This window comes from Panthera leo, chromosome C1 (genome assembly GCF_018350215.1).
Source record: "Panthera leo isolate Ple1 chromosome C1, P.leo_Ple1_pat1.1, whole genome shotgun sequence".
Lineage (NCBI taxonomy): Eukaryota > Metazoa > Chordata > Mammalia > Carnivora > Felidae > Panthera > Panthera leo.
In genome coordinates this window covers 116,622,512-116,643,939 of record NC_056686.1, presented here as the reverse complement: position 1 = coordinate 116,643,939, position 21,428 = coordinate 116,622,512, and the positions used below count along the sequence as shown (strand labels likewise).

At 56.9% G+C, this 21,428-nt stretch overlaps 1 protein-coding gene across 1 annotated transcript in view; it reads left to right on the top strand.

The window, feature by feature from the left end:
* GLI2 (GLI family zinc finger 2) overlaps window positions 1-21,428 on the top strand; it is a 63,635-nt gene that overhangs the window by 23,863 nt on the left and 18,344 nt on the right. The window contains exons 2-6 of the mRNA XM_042954176.1: window positions 622-824; window positions 4,432-4,617; window positions 14,929-15,130; window positions 16,705-16,918; window positions 18,151-18,273. Of these exons, the coding sequence (XP_042810110.1) occupies window positions 622-824; window positions 4,432-4,617; window positions 14,929-15,130; window positions 16,705-16,918; window positions 18,151-18,273 (928 nt within the window). The remainder of the gene's footprint in view (window positions 1-621; window positions 825-4,431; window positions 4,618-14,928; window positions 15,131-16,704; window positions 16,919-18,150; window positions 18,274-21,428) is intronic.

Genomic DNA, 21,428 nt, shown 5'->3' with positions numbered 1-21,428 from the left:
GCGCCTGGGTGGCTCAGTGGGCTAAGCATCCCTTGACTTCGGCTCCGATCATGATCTCATGGTTTGTGGGATTGAGCCCTGAGTCAGGCTCTGCACAGTGCAGAGCCTGCTTGGGATTCTTTCTCCTTCTCTCTCTGCCCCGCCCCCTGCTTGCATGCACGCTCTAAACAAACAAACAAACAAACAAACTTTTGAAAAATAAAAAATATATATATTTAAAAACAAAAAGGGAATGAGCTCTTTGCATCTTGCCCCTGGTATTAGAGTTCTCATGTTCTGTTTTTCATTCATGTAGAACGCATGCATCCAGTCATTTAATAAAGAGTTGTGTTATTTCTGTTTGTCCAGCTTTGAGCAGGTACTGGGGAAGCAGTGGGACAGTGTGGCCCATTGAGCCTGTGGTCCCGCAAATCCAAATGTGTGTATGACGAATTTCATCGCCAACACCGGATCGGCCGGTGGGCGGCCGCACCAGCACACAGGAGTTTTCAGCCCACATGTGCCAGCCAATGTGTGCGACTTCAGACTACTACGCGGACCGAGCCTGCGTCTCAGCCGGGTCCCCCACACGTCCTACTACGACTGGCCATGCCTTCTTACACTGCTCCTTTCTCTTTGCAGGCCTCCTTCCCTGAGTGGCAGCCCCATTATCTCCGACATCTCGTTGATCCGGCTTTCCCCACACCCCGCCGGCCCCGGGGAGTCCCCCTTCAACGCCCCCCACCCCTACGTGAGCCCCCACATGGAGCATTACCTCCGTGCCATGCACAGCAGCCCCACACTCCCCACGATCTCTGCGGCCCGGGGCCTTAGCCCCGCTGACGGTGAGTAGGGCCTGGGGGACGGGGGGACAGGGCCACTAACCCTAACAGTGTTGATTCCCCAGCCCCAGTCCTCTGGGACAACAGTGAGCAGGCTGACATTCCTCCCCACCACCCTGAACAACAGGTGTTCAGTAAGTGGTGAGAGCCAACAGGGTCTGGGGACCATTGTTCTTGAGAGCTGTTCTGTAAACACCTTTTTGCATGCAAATTATGTACAACAATGGCCGGGTGTGTTTGTTCTTGTAGATCTTACCAGAGGTGAGAACTGTTTGGTTGCAATAAACCAAACTCTGCTTCTGGTTAAGTAGAGGGGGCGTTGGATCCCGTCTCATGGGCCTCCAGAGCAGAAGGAGGACAGCTCCGGGCTGGCTTCTGCCCCTTGCAGGTCAACACGTGGCCTCCAAACGACACCCCAAGCCTCCACATGTGAGCACTGATGGCCTGGTGTGTCTCAGGTCAGATGCTTGAGAGAGAATTGCCTGGTCCAGCTGGGAGATCAGATGCCCCTCCCCCCCCCCCAATCCAGTTAATTTGAGACACGTCACGGGACGCGAATAGGGTTTTCAGATCTAAAATGTAGTACTTCCAAAAACAATGTGCTACTTCCAGCCCCATCGCCACCTCACCGATGCACCCGTGCAAACACATACACGCACACGCATGCACCTACACACGCTGGACGCTAGTAAGCACATTTGGGAGCTAGCCCCACCCATCCTGTCATCCCGGAAGTGCTCCCACCCCACCCCTAGCTTGGAGGGCTGTCCCCATGGTACCCGGTGGCCACTTATTGCTGCCATTTTTGTCAAAAAACAACCGGGTTGCATCTTCTCAGAATCTGCCCACTGAAACTATCGGGCAGAGGGACGTTCCAGAGGACAGACATTTCTAAGGACTTTGCACTCAGGAGCCCGTGGGCAGAGGCTCCGGGAAACACGATCCCAGCGGGTCCCTCCTAACCACATCCCGTCCTCACCAGGGGGGATGTGCCCTCTCCCACTTTGTGGATATGACTGGAAGCTGGAGCTGAGTCCCGGACCTGAGAGGCTCAGGTTGGAGTTTCACAAGGAAAAGGCCTCCAAACACACAGAAAGGCTCCCTGGACTATCTGGCTCGTTGCTCTAGCCACGTGATTTGCACTTCGCCTCGTCTTTACCACCAAGAAACCAGACGAGGCAACTGCCAGCAACTACAGGATGTGAAAGTGGCTGGCCGCAGGGTGGCCGTTCTGAAGTGACTCCCAAGGGGTCGGACCCCAGCCCTGAAATCTCCACGGCGAAGCGTTTCGCTGCCTCCACATTGAGCCGCCGACTCCAGAACGTGGGCCTGTGCTTCTTTCTCCACGCCTCTGCTGATGACCCAGCCATCGATGCGCTGGCGCGGAGCATGAGGATGCTGCCCTGACCTTGAACCTCGAACGCGGTGCAGTGCGCTGAACCGTGCCTGCCCCCGGGAAGATGCGTCCACACCCCACTCCCCGAACCTGAGAGTGTTGCCTCATTTGGAAAAAAGGCCTTTGCAGATGTGATTTAGTTGGGGATTTTGAATGAGGAGATCATCCTGGAATGTCCGTGTGGGCCTTAAATACAACGATAAGTGTCCTCACAAGAGACATGTGAGAGAACAACGCATAGATGGGAGAGATGTGGCCACCGGCCAAGGAAACTGGGAACCCCCAGAAACTGGAGGAAGAAGCACAGAACAGATTATCCCCTCGAGCCTCTGGAGGGAGTGTGACCCTGCTGACACCTTCACGTCAGACTTCTGGCCTCCAGGACTGTGAGAGAAGGAAATGGTGTTGTTCAAAGTTAGCGCTGAGTCTGTACTTACGAACCTGTTACGGCAGCTGTAGGAGATTAAGACACGTGGCTCGTGGGTCAGAGGCCCTGAGAGATGTCTCTAGAAGAGACAAGGACACAGGAGTTTCAGTGGATAACGGTGTAGCCCATCCCTTGAAGGAGGGACTTAGAGTTGTGGAGCACTGATTCGATGCCTGATTTCCATATAAACGTCGCCGTGGCTCCTGTCACGCCCACTTATCCTCCGCCCCAGTCCCTTGAGAAAGCAGGCATGGGGCCAGCTCCAGAGGGCACTTGGCTAATTTGCAGACTGAAACCCTGAGACCTCGCTGGCCCTGAACCAAGCTCCCAAGTGAGTAGAGACAGCACGACAGGCTCACACCGCCGGTGTGTCAGCCCCAGCACTTGCCTACATGAGGCCCAGAAAGTTCATCAGCTATGAGAGGCAGCGTCTGCCAGACCGCATGTGCTCTGAGGACAAACGGGCCCTCCAGGGAAGGCTTCAGGGAGGAGGCGGACATCCAGAAGGAAGGGGGACGGGAGGGTGTTTCAGGCATGGACAGGGTAGGCAGAGGCCGTGGGGCATCATCCTGGCTGCAGGCCAGGGCTCTCTCTAGTGGATATGGCAGAAGTTGAGGAAGAGGAAGAGGGTGACTGTTTCCATTGACTGGCTTCTCTCTGCCCAGGGCATACGGATGAGATCTTTGCTTTTTGCCAAGCCAAAGAGCAGAGACTGCCAGAGTCCCCATCTGCCAGTGGGGGGTGGTAATGGTGGCCCTGAGGTCATAGCACATGGGGATGGTGACACTGAGAATGAACGTGAGTCCCTCAGCACTGCCCGCACAGGCCCAGCAAGCACTCAGCACGATGCCGGCCATCACTGACATTTCGAATAGTAACTTGAGTCGTGAGTATTAGTGCCCCCGTGTTACGGATGGAAAACTGAGGCAGCTGAGAAAGGAGGCCCCTTCCCAGTTTTGCACACCTGGTGAAAGGCAGGACTCTCAATGGGTATGTGTGGCTCCAAGCTCCGCGCAGGAGTGCCAGGCCCCCTCGAAGATGCTCCGAAGTTCATCCTCCCTGCCTCTTGGCTGAGCCCCCGGAGGGGCTGAGTGCAGGGCTGGAGGCAGACAGCTCGGGGTCCCGCGGTCACAGGCCAGGCCGGGAGCTTGATCTGGCCGGGTCCGGGTGATCTCGCCGTGACTGTTCAGGCCAGGCCGACCCCCACAGCGTCTTCGTTTCCGTCTTCGTTTCCCGGGGCGCCTGGGTGGCTCAGTCGGTCAAGCGTCCGACTTTGGCTCGGGTCATGATCTCACAGCTCGTGAGTTCGAGCCCCGCGTCGGGCTCTGTGCTGACAGCTCTGTCTCCCTCTCTCTCTGCCCCTCTCCCATACGCACTCTGTCTCTCCCTGCCTCTCAAAAATAAAGAAAACTAATAAAAAAAGTTTACATCTTCGTTTCCCTTTGAAGGCTCTGCTGGACGGTGGACAGGGGATGCTGTCAGCCTGGGGCTCTTGTCTCCTGTGGGGCCTGCACGGGAAGGAAGGGGCGGTTGTTTACAGCTCTGCGGACCGGAGGCATGCGGGATCTGGGTCCCCATCGGCAGGAACACGCCCCACCCACCTCGTCTGCTCAGTTGGGGGAGGGGACCCAGGGGCAGAGGAAAGACTGGCGGGCACTAGGGGGAGCTCGCCAAGCCGTGTGTGTGTGTGTGTGTGTGTGTGTGTGTGTGTGTGTGTGTGTGTGTGTTTCTCTATTTGGTGCCATGTCCTGATGGCTTCTTTCTCTCTCCCTCCCTCCTGCCCACAGTGGCCCACGAGCACCTCAAGGAGAGGGGACTGTTTGGCCTCCCCCCTCCGGGCACCAACCCCTCAGACTATTACCACCAGATGACTCTCATGGCGGGCCACCCTGCACCATACGGGGACCTGCTGGTGCAGAGTGGGGGTGCCGCCAGTGCACCCCACCTCCACGACTACCTCAATCCGGTGGATGGTGAGTGCTGGGCGGGGGCGGGGAGCGGGAGAGGGGACGCCGCTCCTTCTGTGGGTGAGGAGCCCTAAGGAGTGGTCTGGGATCCTTGCCATGACTGCTGTCCGCAGGGGACCGAGTCTGAGCAACTCCCACAAACACTTAGTGAGTCGCCGCAAGCCAGGACATGTTTTAGCAATTGCAGACTGGGGAACAAAACACACTCGTTTCTGCTTTCATGGAACTTAGAACGTGATAGGGAGAGACAAAGCCAAGAATGGAATAGGAAGCACTGGGGTGAAGTGGGGGGCGGGGTATAGTCTTGAATGAGGAAATTGAGAAATCCTCCCTGGGAAAATGATATTCAAGCAAGAATTAAAGGAGGTGAGCAGTACACAAATATGTGGAAAGAATGATCCAGGCAGGGAAACAGCAAGTGCAAAGGGCCTGAGGCAGCAGCATGCCCTCTGAGTTCAAGAAAAAGCCAGGAGGCCAGCATGCCTGGCACCCAGTGAGTGGGCAGGGCAGGAGTAGGGTGAGGCCAGATTTCTGGGGCTGGCTGGTCAGGGCTTGGTAAGACTTTGTCTGGCTTAAGCATCATGGGACCCTTGGAGGGGGATTGGACAGAGGACTAATGAGACCTGACTTTTTTTTTTTTTTAATATTTTATTTATTTTTGAAAGAGAGAGAGAGAGAGCATGACCAGGAAAGGGGCAGAGAGAGAGGGAGACACAGAATCTGAAGCAGGCTCCAGGCTCTGAGCTGTCAGCACAGAGCCCGACACGGGGCTTGAACTCAAGAACCACAAGATCATGACCTGAGCCAAAGTCGGACTCAACTGACTGAGCCAGCCAGGTGCCCTGAGACCAGACTTATTCTTAAAAGGAGTTCCATTGCGGCTGCTGATCTGAGAAGGCTTAAGGGCAAGGTGGAAGCGGAAGGTCCAGGTAGTGGAGGTGTGGAGAAGCGACCACATTTTAGATAGAGTCACAAGATTTGTCCCCAGACCAGATGAGGAGTTAGGAAGAAAGAAGGGCATCAAGGACAACAGCAGGGTCTTGGGCCTGAGCAATTGGACAGTTAGTGACTGAGCTGGAGGCTGCAGGCAGGGCACGTCTGGCAGGCAGGATATTCAGTGTTCTGGGTAGGTAATGCTCTGGGTGTCCCTAAAATACCAAGTCTTTCCTTCCCACCAAATACTATCCTGATTTCACAGAGGAGCCTGTGGCCTGGCCCCCCGACCACGAGCCCCTGGGATCAGCATGGAGCCCCCGCCTCTTGGAGGAGAGAGGAAGGGGGAAAGGCTAAGTGCCCGCCTCCCCCAGTTAATGCCACTCTACCTGCTGCTCTTGGAGCCTAGCCCAGAGATACCCAGGGATCCACACCAGGCAGTGGAGCTAGAAACCACAGCGGCAGGGGGCAGTGGGGGCAGGCGGCTTCTGCAGATTTATCCTCCTCCAGCTCTGTCTGGGATGGCTTTTGCAGTCCCCGATGGCAGGGAGCACGCAGGCCCACGGGGAGACCTGCCAGAGAGGGATGGCCTGGTACCTACCGGGCCGCGTGACTCAGGGTGGGTCCCTGCACCCCTCAGCCCCCTCCTGTCCCCCAGTACTTCCTGTCCGCACCAGCCACTGCAGCTCCCCCTTATTGCCTGGGGCAAAGCTGAGCCCCTCACTTCCTAAGACCTGGCTGAGCTCTTGCCTCCTCCAGGACACACGCCTTCTCCCTCCTCTCCCCTCTTCAGGATCCTTGTCTCTCTCTGCCCTTCTCGCCTCACACTTACAAGAGCGACCTCGTGTGGCTCCTGAACCCCCCCCCCCCCCCCCCCGGGCACTACCTGTTTCCCCACAAGAGTGTTGCTGGGGAAGAGCCCTGGAGCCTCTCCCAACACTGGCTCTCACGGCCCCATCACCCTTGACATGGCCTGAGGGATGCCATCAGAATGTGATCCCTGGGTCTGTCCCGCCCCTGTGCCTCTCCATAGCCCTCTGGTGCTCCCCACAGGGAGGTGGGCGGCGTGTCAGCAGGTGGCGAGGGTGGGACTCAAGTAAAGCTGTGTGTACAGGCCACTTGTCAAAATTAGAAACCAGACAACAGGTACAATGCAACTAGTCCTCAAATAGCCACGTCCGAACGTCACATCCCCCCACGCAGGGCCTCCCAAAGCCTCAGGGTGGCCGGCACCAGGCCAGCTGGACAGCGGGCAGACACAGACAAACCACGGCAGAGGGTCTGGTCAGGCAGGTGTCCCCAGAGGGCAGGAGAGGCCGAGTCAGCCAACATGAGCACCTGCCATGTGCCTGTGTGACCGCCACCTCCATCCTGTGCCTTTCCATACACTCTCCCCTGTGACTGCCCTCAGCCGTCTTCTGAGGCTGGAATTGTCATCTCTACTTCAAGATGAGCACACTGGGGTCGTGTGACTTGCCTAGGCTGTGAGTTGGGGTTTCAAGCCCCGCTGTTTATCACCAACACATTGGCTCTTCCCTTGGGCACACTGCCTCCAGGCAGCACCACACATCTGTCACCCCAAGAGCCATGGCCTCAGGGAGGGCCTGCTGGGCCAGACGTGTTCCAGCTCGGCCTAGAGCAGCCAGGCCAGAGTGGGTGCTGCCCTTCGGGGTGGCCTTGGGAAGGGAGTTGGGGCAGTGAGCTGCAGACACATCTAAGCCAGCACTGCCTGTGCGCGTCCCCACCGTGGGAGATGACCCAAGGGAGCCGGGGGCACCGGATGGGGTCCGGACAGTGATTCCTAGCCCCACATGCCAGTTGGACTAAACACACTACTGAGTAAGGTCGTGCATGTGAACTTGGCCAGTGCCTGGCGTGCAGGAGCGACTCCATCAACACTACTTCCTGTGTCTTTCTAGCCTTTTCCCTCGTTCACATCTTCCCCTCCTGTGGGAGTTTTGTCTATCGATTGCCTGTGTCGCTGTCCACCGCGTGCTTAGCCTAGTGCCACAACTCCTCGTGGCCACCGCCCCATGCCTCCCATCCGTCCCAGCCCCAGGCCTGCCACGTCTGAGTCGTCAACCCCCCGCAGCCGTCCTGTTATTTGCCACCTTCCCAGCACTGCCGTTCAGCTCGGGCTCCCTCGGCCTCACGGCTGCCTCACAGTAATTTCTCATCCCCTCCGTCATTCTGCACCCCTGTGGCTTTCGTCACCCTCAGGGCAAGATTCAGGCTTTATAACCCGGCTTGAGTGGCCTTCCCCTGCAGCCTAGTCTTCCCCGCCCCTCCCCCGCCTTGCACACTGCCTCCCACCACCCCGCTCCAAATGAAGCCTCCCAGACAATTGCTCTGCTCCCTCTGCCTGCAATGCCCTTCCCTACGGGCTTGCCCAGCTCGCTTCTGCTCCGTGTGTTCGGACCCCAGTCAGCCGCCACTTCTGAGACACCACCCGGATCCAGCCCCAGCTCAACCGTGTCAGCTCGGCTCGCGCTCCCTCCCTCCCACCTGCGGGGCTGTAACTGGCTGCTGCTTCTCCGTTGACAAACTGGGGGGTTCCCCAGGTCCGGGAGCATGGCGGCCAAGGAGCAGGCCTCTGTGTTTGCAGAGTGACTGAGTGAGTGAGTGGTGGTCACCAAAAAACCTAGGATAGAAAGATGCAAACTAATTGGGGAACTACCCGGGGTCAAGCAGCTGTCGGTTCTTTGCAGGGACCTGGGGAGGTGGCTGGGAACGCGGCAGCTTTGTTCTCAGGGGCTCTCAGCGTTTGGCAGCATCTGGGGCTGAGCAGGAGCAAGGGAGGTGAGCTCATCAGTGGGCGTGAGAGCGCTGCGCTCGCGTTGGACTCATCACACCCACCCACCATCCTTTCTCCACCTCTCCTCTCGGGAACGTGATTGTCTTCAGGGTATAGAGGGAAGTTTCCATCCCGGACCTGGGCAGGCATATCAGTTTCTCACCCCAGATCTGCTGAGGCTGGGGGTGTGGCTTGGCAGGGGGTGGGGGGGCGCGGTTCTGAACCCTAAAGGATTTCAGGAACAGATGACTCTTTTCCTTTGGTCCCAACCCCTTACGATCCAAGGAAATTAAGAGTAGGCCGACACAATATCCTGTATCTGTCATTACTTAATACAGTTCTTTTTTTTTTTTTTTCAAGCCAGTTTGAACTACAACCGGAACATTTGCTTCTGCTTCTAAAAATGTTTTAGGCATTTCTGGGGCGCCTGGGTGGCTCAGTCAGTTAAACGTCCGACTTCGGCTCAGGTCATGATCTCACGGCCTGTGAGTTCGAGCCTGCTTCAGATTCTGTGTCTCCCGCTCTCTGACCTTCTCCCGCTCACGCTCTGTCTCTCTTTCTCAAAAATAAATAAACATCAAAAATTTTTTTTAATGTTTTAGCCGTTTCTGTTCAGCTCTGATGCCCAAGTGGATGTGTTGTTCACATGCATCTATTAGACCCCAGTGTGCACAGCTCAGGTCAGCCTCTGGAGTATCCCCAGCCTCTCCTTTCCTATAAACTGGGGAGCAGGGAAAACCCACCAGCTCCTGCTGGTCCCAGCTGCATGGGTGTGGGGAGAGACCTTCCCAGGAAGCTTTAGTCCACCCAGTGAAGTGTAGACCTTCTTTTTGCTCAGACTGTCACAGAATTGTGCAGGCTCAGAGGCCACCTGTGGAAGGGTCCTGAGACTCTCCGAGAATACGTGTGTTCATGTTAGAAAGCCTCCTATAAACATGACCATGGCAGGTAAGCTCTGTTCAGGTGCAGGGGGCCTCATGACTTTGTGGGAAGTTCAGGAAACTGAGCCTTCTCTCTTTCTCTCTCTCTCTCTCTCTCTCTCTCTCTCTCTCTCTCTCTCTCCTCTCTCTCTCTCATTCATTCATTCTGGGGGTATTTCTTAAGCACCTCCTATGTGCCAGGCATACACAATGGTGCATAGCATGCCAAGTCATGCCCTCGTGGTGCTTGATAAGTTCCACAGGTGGCTCTGTGTAATAATCCTTGCATTTTTCATACATTCACCTTTTGGGGTTAAATAAATAGACCTTAAAATAGAACCTTGTATTTTTTCTCATATGGGAAACCAGATATGCTCTGAGGAAGACGTCCATGTCCTTGCCTCCATCAAGCCCAAAATAACCTCATCTGGGTTGAGCGTAGGTCGAGGAGATCCCCACGGTGGTGTGGGGCAGGCAGGAAGGCAGAGGGGGCCTCTGCCGGCGCTCTCGCTGCAGCGAAAATCCAAGCCCTGCCCTGCTCCCGGGTCCCAGGACCAGGCTGCAGGCTGGACAAAGGGCATCTCCCGCGTCCCTCCCTGGCCAGGGGCCTCTCAGCCTCCTGGTGGTCGATGGAGGCCCGTTGCCTCTTGTTCTTAAAGGAGGCTGATTTATAGCAGGAAGAGTGGAAAGTGATACTGTGCTGGGAGGTAATAGATCAGCGGTCAGGGAGTCCAAGGCTATCGCTCTGCCTACTGGTTCTCCGGAGGGCGGGGAATTCACCAGTTGTCACCGGGGCCTTAAAATGGAATGTTCTTGTTTTATGCTGTTGAATATTGGTGATTGCACAGCAGTGTGGGAGCCGCCACAACCCACCCCCTCCTCCCACCACACTGAGAAGATTGAAATGTTCCCGATTGAAATGTTGTCTGTTTACAGCCCATATTTCCTCCGAGCTGTATATTTTATTGTCATATTGACACTAATTTGACTTGGATGTCACCTCCGTTCTGACGCCCGTTCTTTATGCTGCCTGCGGGTCCAAGGGGGTTTTCAGAGACCAATTACATTGATCACACCACAGAGAGGCAGGAGGAGCCGCTGGAGGGACTGCCGGAGGCCCCAGTTGGGCCGGGAGTCCGTGCCCAGCCTGCAGACAGGAGGGAGACTGAGGCAGAGGAGAGCAGGCCACAGGTTCCCTGAGGGGCAGGACTGCTGTGTGCAGACCCGGGCTAGGTGGCGTATGTGGGTCACCCGGTGAACTGGCACAGACACGAAGTCACTTTGCAGGCGAGGAAGCCGAGGCCCTGAGCCCGAGCCCTAAATTTGTCTACATCACAGAACTAGGAAATGGTGCCGGCCAGTCTCAACCCCAAGCCTCTGGGCTCCAAAGCCGAGGTGTTTTCAATCCCCCCATAAGAGGGGGTGAGGGGGCTGCGGACGGCTAAGTGTGGGGCAGGTTGAGGTCCTCCAGTTGGGTTTCCTTAGAGCATTTACTCAGTGAGTCCAGAAGGTATGTGGGCAGGGCTGGGCTGTGCAGGGATGCTCCCTAACCGGTGAGGACCCAGGACCCACGAGCCAGGCCACGAGGCTGTGTCCTGCCACTGCCAGGGGAGGCGTGTCCCAGTCCCACGCTCAGGACAGCATCTGGCACAGAAAGGCCTCCTGGGAGGTGGTGCTGGGACACAGCTCTCTCCACTGCTGGTGCCCTGCCTGCCCCGCCCACGTCCTGGGGAGCCAGCCCCTGCTTCCTCCTGCCGCCTTCATTCCAGGTTCCTGGGTCCTCGGGACACCCCCCGCCCCAGAGCTCGGGTGACATGCTGGTCACAAGCCCATAGCAACCCAGAGGTGGATACTGTTGGCCCATCTTCCAGGTGAGGAAGCAGCTCAGGGAGGTTCAGAGCCTCGCCCAAAGTCACCCTGATCAGAGCAGTCAAGCAGGGTCAGAACATGGTCTGCCTGCACCAGGGGCCCCTTCTCAACCCTCCTGCCCTTCCCGGCTGCCCCCAGGGAAAGCAGCGATGTCCCCAAGCACTCTGGAGTTACCTAGTAATCCCAGGAGCCCTGCCCAGTGCTCTGGGCACCATTTTCTTCTCTCACCTGGACAGTGAGCTTCACAGGAGGGCAGGGCCAAGGGTCCCCCCCCTTGCTTGCAATCCCCGAAAGCGTCTAGCCCGATGCCATCACCACAAGGCTCTGATGGGTGAATGAACTAACACATGAATGAGCAAAAGAAAGACGTAGTGGCTGAAACAGGATCCAGATGCAAGCGGCAGCAGGAGTGGGTAGCATGGGGCGTCTGCCCGGGTGAGGGCAGGCTGGTGTCCGGTACCCCCCACCCCGGCAGCTGACGGAAATCGGCGCAGGCTCATCCACAGATGAATGGACGCAACAGCTCTGCCAGTCCCCGGTCATAAATCACAGGAGAAGCCACAGGAAATGAGTGCCAGGATTTTCTTTCTATTTAGTAATTTATCAAGGGAAGAGGCACATTAATAAACATATTTCCCTCGAGGGGTGGGAATAACAGAGATGAATATCACTGTCAGATTTGCCCTGTTTCCTCTTGTTAGGGGCACGTGAGAGGGTGGGAATCCAAATATTAGCAGCACAGTCTTTTTTTAGAACATGCATTAGAAGGATGAGTGTATTTCTTAGTCTACAGGATGTTGGATTGTCCCTCCCACCTCGTGTCTCTCCATTTGCCACTCGGTTCGTAAGCGACAGGACTCTTTGGGAGGATTCACGTTTGCATCTTTGATTTTCCTTGGAAGTGAGGACGGACCGGGAGTGAACTCAGTAAATAAGAACAAAGAAGCCTAGAGGAGCCCGGATGAATGGACAGATGAGTGAATGCTGTAGTGACAGACGTACTGCTGTGTGGCCCGACTGTGTTTTCTAGACTTGCTGTCCCTCACTCCAGTATTAGCTTTAGGCTCATCCTGCCCATCAAAGCCGTCCTCCTCGCCCCTGAAGAAGCGACGTTAATTCTCAGTTTTGTTTTAGAAGGTCTGCTGGGCTTTCAGCACTCCGGTGGTTTGCTGGTGTCCTCGAGATTACTCTGCAAGCCAAGCTGTACCGCCCCCATTGTACAGATGGGCAAAGAGAGGCTCAGGAGGCTGAGTGATGTGCTCCAAGACAAGCACTAAGTGTTGGGTTTGGAGTGGCCCAGCTGAGTGTTCCCACATGGTGTGTATGTGCGTCTGACCGCCCCAGCCCCCACCTCCAAGCACATCCTTCCCCGCAAGGTGCGTCTTCTGTCTACCCTGGGCGGAGGCGGTGTGCTGAGTGCTTTGGTGGCCATCTGCCCGACTTCCAAGTCTACTTCTGCACTTCCCCTGGCTGCATGGCCCTCTGTCATTCGTAAAACGACAGTAGTAATAGTTCCTTCCTTCTAGGGCAGTTGACGCTGTTGAATACTTTAAAGATTAAACAACTTAATACCTTGGAGTGCTCAGAACAGTACCCAGCACCTTCAGGGCAGTGCATAAATATTGACTTGCCCTGGCTGTGATTCTGCTGTCCCTCACCTGTGCCCACGCTCAACATTTGCCATCTTCCACTTGGGCTCACCACCGAATGGATGCATATGTGTATGTGTATGCATATAACGGTGGGGGGAAAGGACCCAAGTCCCTGATGCATAAAGGTGGGAGGGGCAGAAGCAATCAGATAACCACCACCGGTGCATGCGGACTTGACAGCGTGACCCCCCCCCCCCCCCGTTTGGGATGGGGGTAACTTCTTAATCGGAGGATGTCAGGGTGCTCTCCCTGGGAGAGTGATAACCCGTGGAGGTCTGAGCACAGAAAGGAAGGGAGAGCACTTCAGGCAGAGGAATGGGCATATGCAAAGGCCCTGTGCCAGAAGACAGGTGACAGGGTGTAGGGAGCTGGGAGGTGGCTGGAGCAGAGCCTGGGAGGTGGGCAGGATGAAGCTGGAGAGGTGGGCAGGGGGCACCCACAGGGCCTCCAAGCAAAAGCCACCCTGAGCATTTGGGCTTTTTTCCTAATAGTACTGGGAGCTTTGGAAAGGTTAGGGCAGGGGGGCACAGGGACATGATTCAATTTACACATTAAAAAGCTCTCTTGGGCTGCAGTGAGGAATGTGGATGGGACAGCAATTAGCTAAGGGCCCTGGGATGACCCAGGCTAGCAGTGGGCTGGGGGGAATAGGAGGAGGGGGAAAGGAAGGGAACCTGCAGGGGGCTTTGAGGGCAGACTCAGTCATGAAGGAGGTAACAATGGAAAGGCATCAGGCGAACTCCTGTCAGAGGCTGTTTATCCCAGTGGCCCAGGAAGAAAGGGGCTTCCCGGGTTTGCCAAGGGCGAGGGGTCAGAGGAGCACCGGGCATGGGTGCCCCCAGGGCCCAGCAGGGGACCTGGGGGCATGAGGTCATGGGCAGGGGCTCTGCTGAGGCTTCTGAAGTTGGTAGCTGGAGGGCTCTATGCACTCACACAGGCCAAATAGGCCCCGAACCTTCTCAGGGGCTGGCCAGCACTGGGGATGGGGGCTCAGAGATCCCCAGGCCATCAGCCCTGCCCTTAGTGCCCCCACACCTGTGGGGACAAGGCACCAACACACCAACCCTGCAGCCAGGGCAACCTGCCGCCTCCCTGGAGGAGGAGCACCTGTGGGGTCTAAGCAGCTCTGAGCGGACAGAAGGGAAGAAGGCAGGCATCACGAGCCCAGGAACGGCCGAGCACAGGCATGGAGGCAGGCTGCGTGTAGCAGAGGTATGCACCAATAGCCTCTGGAGTTGTCTACAGGCAACCCCTCCAGCCCAAAGGGGCACAGAAAGAGGTGTCGGTGCCGATATCCAGAAATGCAGGGGCATGGCAAAGCGTTTAGGTGCCCCTGCTGTGTAATGTACTCCTCACCACAGCCCCAGGGGTCAGATCCAGGAGACCCTTGCACAGAGAGGAACCCAGGGCTCAGGGAGGGTCTGGAAAGGGCAGACACAGAGCATGTGGGAGTTGCCCGGTGACACTGGCAGGTCGTTTATTCTAGACCATTGTTTGTCCAGAGGAGAGAGCCAGAACCCTGACTGGGGAGCGGGGACGCAGTCTGGAGCCAGGCGGGAGAGTGTGACCCCAGGGTCAAGGAGCCCCCCCTCTGGTTCAGGCTGTCTTCCTTCCCGCAGTTGCTTACCGGTGAGGGGTGAGAGCTTATGCGAGGGGCCATCAGAGAGAGCGGTGGGGTGGTGGCTGGGGTGCGTGCCTGTGCATGAAGAGTGTTTAAGGTGACAGGTTCTCGAAGCCTCGGGCAACTCCGGAAGCCAGGATAGTGGCTGCCCTTGGGGTGGGTCTGGAAGGACGCTGGCCATGCCTGTTTCTCTACCTCGCGCTAGCTTCACAGGTGGGTTCAACTCGTGGCCACCAAGCTGTTCAACACTTAGCTGCTACGCCTTAAATGTTCAGCGAACATATTCTCTCCCCCAAGCATCTGACCTGTGTTTCTCACACCCCCACGTCATGCATGGATCCATCCCATTCTATAGATAAGCAAACTGAGTTGGAGAGAGGCCAGGACCCTTGCGCAAGAGCCCCCAGCTGTGGTTCTCATTACACCGTCCTCAAAGGCTCTTCCCGCTGTCCCCCCCCCCACCAGTCCCCCTTCCCCAATTCTACCCCCTACAAGCACAGTGATGCCTGGGGTTGGCTGTCCCCACAGTGTCGCGTTTCTCCAGCCCACGGGTGACGCCCCGCCTGAGCCGCAAGCGGGCACTGTCCATCTCCCCGCTGTCAGACGCCAGCCTGGATCTGCAGCGGATGATCCGGACGTCACCCAACTCGCTGGTGGCCTACATCAACAACTCCCGCAGCAGCTCGGCGGCCAGCGGCTCCTACGGCCACCTGTCAGCAGGCACCCTCAGGTGAGCCCAGCCGGCATGTGGGCGGCCGAGCCCCAGAAGGTGGGCTGGAGGCCAGGTGGGGGAGGGCCCATGCTTTCGACCCGTGGAGAAAGACAGGACACGTTGCATTTGTGAGTCGTTGTTCTTGCAACGGCTCCCTGAATTCCACACCGACCACGATGATGCCGCAACGTGCCAACATTCGAGTACGTCTTCCTGTGTCCGCTCTTCCCCCAAACCCACTCTCTGATGTGAAAGGTATGTTTACTGGGCCTGGCACGAAAGAGTCAACCATAAAACCCAAGGTTTTATGGCAGCCACAGCCACTGGTGGCACACGTTGTGACACCGACTTGGGTCATGCCAGGTCTCCGAGCAGGCAGCCAGCTTCCCGCTGTGGTCACAGCACGGCACACCCAGACCTCACTGACACCATTCGCCCTTGTCCCCACCCCGCCCCCACTCCACCGTGCAGCCCATGGCTGTTCTAAGGACTCAGACCCAACCACCTTGACTCAACTCATTTCCTCCCCGCAACCCTCCTCAGGGAGGCCAGGAGGTGTGAGGAATGTCAAGAGAGCCTGGCCCTGGGACGTGCAGAGATCGAAGTGGTAACAAGGATGTTGGCTGTCTTTTTTTACAAAACAAATTACTCCGAACCTTAGCTGTTTAAAGCAACAACGAGGATTTGCCATCTCGAACTGTTTCTTGGGGTCAAGAAAATGAGACTGGCTTGGCGCTGGGTCTCACGAGCCTGCGCTGAAGGTGTCAGCCAGGGCTGTAAGGCACCTGAAGACTTGCCTTTATTTCACGTTATGGGAGTCTCTCTATAAGGCTGCTTGAGCTTCCTCACGGCATGGCGGCTGGCTCCCCCACCCCCACCCCAAGTGACTGATGCAGGAGAGAGCAAGGAGGAAGCCACATGTCTTTTTTTTTTTAAGCTATGTACTTATTTTGAGAGAGAGAGAGAGAGAGAGAGAGAATCTCAAGCCCCAATGAGGGGCTCCATACCATGAACCTTGAGATCATGACCTGAGCTGAGATCGAGAGTTGGACGTTCAACTGACCGAGCCACCCAAGCCACATTCTTATATGGCTTAGCCTTGGAGGTCACCATTATTTCCGCAGTATCGTGTTCTGGAGAGAGGGCTCATATGCAGATGGCATAAAAGAACCTAGAGGTGCAGCAGAAGTGAAAGAAGAGAGGGGGTGATGCGAGCTGCAGGGCCCAGGGCACATGTCCTGGACAAGCGGGCATCAGAAGCGGCCTCAGGGCCCAGTGGGGCTCAGATGGTCGGGGATGCCTCTCAGGCATCAGAGAGGTGAAGGGCTGGGGTGTAGGCCTGAGATGGCGCCTGGCCCCTCCCTGGGGTGAAGGCTGGGTCATGGGGCGGGGCCTGCAGGTGAGCACAGCCCATGAGGCCTGAGATGGCAGACAGTGGTGGCTCTTGAGCCAGGTAAAGCCATGCTGACCGCAAGATAAGCAACACAGCCTTCCCGATCCCTGGCAGGGTCCTCTCTGCGCAGGAAGTCCTGACCAAACAGCCTCCGCCCCCCCGCAACTCCGTTCCGTGACTTGCCTGCTCTCCTTTGCAGCCCAGCCTTCACCTTCCCCCACCCCATCAACCCGGTGGCCTACCAGCAGATCCTGAGCCAGCAGAGGGGCCTGGGCTCAGCCTTCGGACACACCCCGCCTTTGATCCAGCCCTCGCCCACCTTCCTGGCCCAGCAGCCCATGGCCCTCGCCTCCATCAATGCCACACCCACCCAGCTCAGCGGCAGCGCCACCTGTCTGAGCGACGCCACCCAGGTAGGTGGGTCTCCGGGTTCCCGGGGCCCCACGAGAGCTGATCATTGCCGTCTCATGCCGGGAACTTGTGGAAGGACTCCCCGCTCGGGTCTGGCTGGTGGGATGCCTTTTGGCGATAGGCCACGGGATCAGAAGGTCTGGATGCTGGATCAGGAGACCTGGGTGGGGTCCTGACACCCTCACTTTCGCTGGCAAGTGCCTGGCCTATAAATTCTGTGGTCGCCTGTCCTATCAACGTAATGAGTAGACGGAGCAACCCTAGAATTCCGGCTCTGGCAGACAGAGTACAATGTACTCGGTACTTAGAGCCTAGGTTGACCAAAGGCCATCTTATTTGAGCTCTCCAGCAGGCCTTCGATGTGGCAGGGCGTGCTGGTACAGTGCCAGGCACACAGTAAGCGCCATTATTTTTTGCTGAATGAAGCCCCATTTTGCACATGAGGAAATGGTTTTAGAGGCAGTATCGGGGCGTGGAAGGACACGGTTGTGGATTCCGCCAGACTGCGTTTTGGACCCCAACTCGCTGGAAGCATCTTTCAGCCTGGGCTAACGCATGCGCGGAGTGGGGCCTGCCGCCTAATCGGGTCATTGTGCGCATATCTGAGCTTGGGTGCACAGAGCCCCGTGGGGACCCGGATCGTGGCTAACGTTCACGATGACAGTTCTCGAGGTTGCACCACTTCCCAGGCCAGCCACCTGGCAGGGCGGAGCCCAGAGGTGAGCATGTGCTGGACGAAGGCAAGACCCCACCCTGTCTGGAGCAGCCCCTCTTCCAGGACTCCCTCCCTCTCCACCCCAGGGCTCCAGGTGTCCATCTGGCACCTCCCTCCAGACAGTAGCTATCAGCTCTTGTGACCAGGCTCTTCTTTCCTGCTCCCCGGGCTGGCCCGGCCCTGTTCTCCTGCTCTCATGCTTCAAGACCCCCTGCTCCAGAGGGCTGAGAAGCTGAGGCTGTTGGAACAGGAGTGAAGGTGTCCTGCATTTCGCAAAGAGAGGGTTTCTTTTCCATTCCCAGGGAGGTGGGGGGGTGGGGTTGGAAGGCCGAGCTCTGGGCTCTCTCGTGGCTGTGCCCCCCAGCCAGAGGACCACGTCGGGAGACTCAGCTTCTGAAACTTCAAACAGAAGTGCTGGCCCAACCTATGTGGGGAGGATCCCTGAGGTAAAGCCCAAACAGAACTTGGGATGTCCCCACCCTGCCTCTGCATGACGGACTCCCCTGCTCCCTCCCTCAGAACAAGCAGAACAGCGAATCGGCTGTGAGCAGCACCGTGAACCCCATCGTAATTCATAAGCGCAGCAAGGTCAAGACAGAGGCAGAGGGCCTGCGGCCAGCCTCCCCGCTGACCCTGACGCAGGTAACCTACTGGCTGTCCTGGCCGTCCTCCAGCTGGGTGAGCGGACCTGGGACCTTGGCCCTGGTGGTGAATGGACGAACGGACAGCTGCCTGCATGAATGAGTGAACCAGAGAGGGTGGGGACACCGTGAGCTCAGGGAGGACCAGAGCTGTGTCCCCAGCACCCTGCATGTTACATGCTCATCAAACACGTTCTGAATGAAAGAGCAGATGGGCGGATGGATGGATGGATGGATGGATGATGGAGGGAGGATGGAGAGATGGATGGATAGATGGATGGATGGATGAGTGGATGGATGGATGGATGGATGGATGGATGAGTGGATAGATGGATGGATGAGTGGTTGGATGGATGGATGGATGGATGGATGGATGGATGGATAGACAGACGGATGGATAGATGGATGGATGGATGAGTGGATGGATGGATGGATGGACGGATGGATAGATGGATGGATGGATGGATGGATGGATGGATAGACAGACGGATGGATGGATGGATGGATGGATGGATGGATGGATGATGGAGGGAGGATGGAGAGATGGATGGATAGATGGATGGATAGATGGATGGATGGATGAGTGGATGGATGGATGGATGGATGGATGGATGAGTGGATAGATGGATGGATGAGTGGATGGATGGATGGATGGATGGATGGATGGATGGATGGATAGACAGACAGATGGATGGATAGATGGATGGATGGATGAGTGGATGGATGGATGGATGGATGGATGGATGGATGGATAGACAGACGGATGGATGGATGGATGGATGGATGGATGGATGGATGGATGGATATCTAGGGCTGCAGCCATCCCCACCCCAGCCCCTCACACAAGCCCCAGTCACACTCAGTCACTCCTGTCCCCTGAATGGCTGTGGCCCCTGTCCAGTTGCTCCCCGTCCCTAGAACTCCACCCCCCACCTCGCCCCTTTCACTGCCACTTCCACCTTTCCTGACTCTCCTGGCTAGTAGGACTCGCATGTGCCCAGACGCCCATCCTAGCTCCTAGCTCATGTTGCCTGTAGCCTGCACTGCTCTGAAAGCTTTGGAGAGGCTGCACTTGGGAGACGAGGCTGATTCGGCCCCACATCGGTAGGGTTTGCACAGGGCCTGATGCAAAGTCACTATGACGTAGGAATTTCTAATGACTCGATGCACATCTGAGGGAGCGAGAAGCACGGTACAGAGGGGAGGCAAGGAAGATGATTGTTGGCAGGAAGGTGAGGGAGGGAGCAAATCAGAGCCCAGGTCTGTTGCGGGACTGAAACCCCTGTGCCAGTCCCTTTGAGATCCTGCCACTTATTCAGATGCTCCGAGACGGCAGGCTGATGGTCCCAGTTCTTGCAGCGAAGGCCTGTCATGGAAAGGAAGGGCTTGGTGTGAGTGCTGACCCCGCGGGCGAGCCTCCCGCCCCCCCTCCTCGGGCCTCTGAGAATGGCATGGTCTCCATCTGTTACTACAGCATCACCAGCTTTGACACCGAGGATGCAAGGGACCTCCTGTCCCCCGTCTTCCCTACATCTGTCAGACCATCCTTTATCAAACCTGTAAACCATCGGGCATGCTCTGGGCACTTAATTTTTATGAAATATTGGGTCCTGTTATTGTCAGGCAAACAGAGGAGTTGGTGACAAATTCTTCTCCCCTCGCTGACGCCAAAGCATCTCCGCATGATGCATGGTTTCCACGAGGTCGGCCATCATCGGGGGCCGTTGAAATTGATGAGGACGGCACATATCCAGGGGAGATAAACATGCTGGAGCTGTGAGGACAGACGCAGAGCCCCGGGGAGCCCCTGCCCCGCCCCTCCAACCCAGAAAGGCAGCCCAGGGCCCTCCTTCCCACCTGGCCTGGCTCCTCCAACGTGTCCGTGGAAGGAAAGCTGTTTATCACAAGAGGTTGTCACTATGTCACTCAGGGTCCTGATTCAGTGACCTGTCTCATTTGCAGGGTGGATGGGCGTGCTTTCCCTTGGCAGGCATGCGGCATAATGAATCCCCGCTCTGTTTAAGCCCTCAAAACCGTGGGCTAGGATGATGCCCAGCCCCATCTGGAGGCCCCGAGCGCACCCCCTGCCCCCGCGCCGTCTTCCGCTCACATGTCCACCTGGCAGCTCCTTCAGGTCTTCTTTCAAATAAGCGGGACGTACAGAAATAATAAGTCTGTTTGCAGTTTTTCTGACAGTGCAGAGCAGGGGTAGGGGGCCACAGCCCCACCGACCCCCCCATTGCTAAAGGTTCAGGGCAGGGGCGCACCTGCACTTCCTTTTAATGTGGACCCAGCGCTGCCCGTGGACTTAGGATACTGCACATCATCGTTTGCCTTTTCAGGGCAAGTGCGTTCACTGGAAAGTACTCTGAGAAGCAACCAGAAGCTTTGCAGCTCCAGTGGAAAGTCGGTCAGGGGCGTGAGTCTGCGGCCAGCCCGGGGAGCCACGAGGCAGATTTCCCCACTCGCAGAAATGGACTCGGCATCAGTAATGAGGCTCACGGGCGAGCTACAGCCTCCGCTTTGTGGTCTCTAGAGCCCGTAGGGGTTGGGGCTCCTGACTGTGGGGGAGGTCAGCCCCCTTAATCTGGCCTATAAATGTTTCCCCCGGAGGCTCTTGGGAAAAACAGAATAGTCCTGCTGTTTTGTAGATAGTGTGAAATGGAAAGCATTCCATCGTTCTAACATCTGCCGCTTTGCCTGGCTTTGCTCTGAGCCTGCCCCAGCCAGCCAGTGCGATATCGGGGAATCCTTGACATCCTGTGGCTTTTGTCCCAGCCTGGCACGTCTGTGCCTCCCCCTTCGCTCCCACTCCCAGCCTTTCCTTTGCCCCTGTGTCCCCTGCTTTTCTTTTGCCACCTTGAACAGGGCACACGTGGGCCCTGTCCTGATGAGGAGACGCCAGTGCAGATGGGGGCTGTCACTCACTGAGTGCCCTGCAGAGAGCAAGGTGGCCTCTCCCTGAACCCATTTTCCTGGCGGTGATGCAAGAACACGTATGCCCACGTCTTAGGACTGTGGCGGGGAGGACAGGATGGGCACTGGGAGACCATGCCAGTAACCCTGGGCACGAATCGGGGAGTGCTCTGTGTCCTGGAGGGAGGGGACAGTGTGAGAGTGAGTCGTCTGAAGGGCCAGGCCAGATGCCTGTTGGCT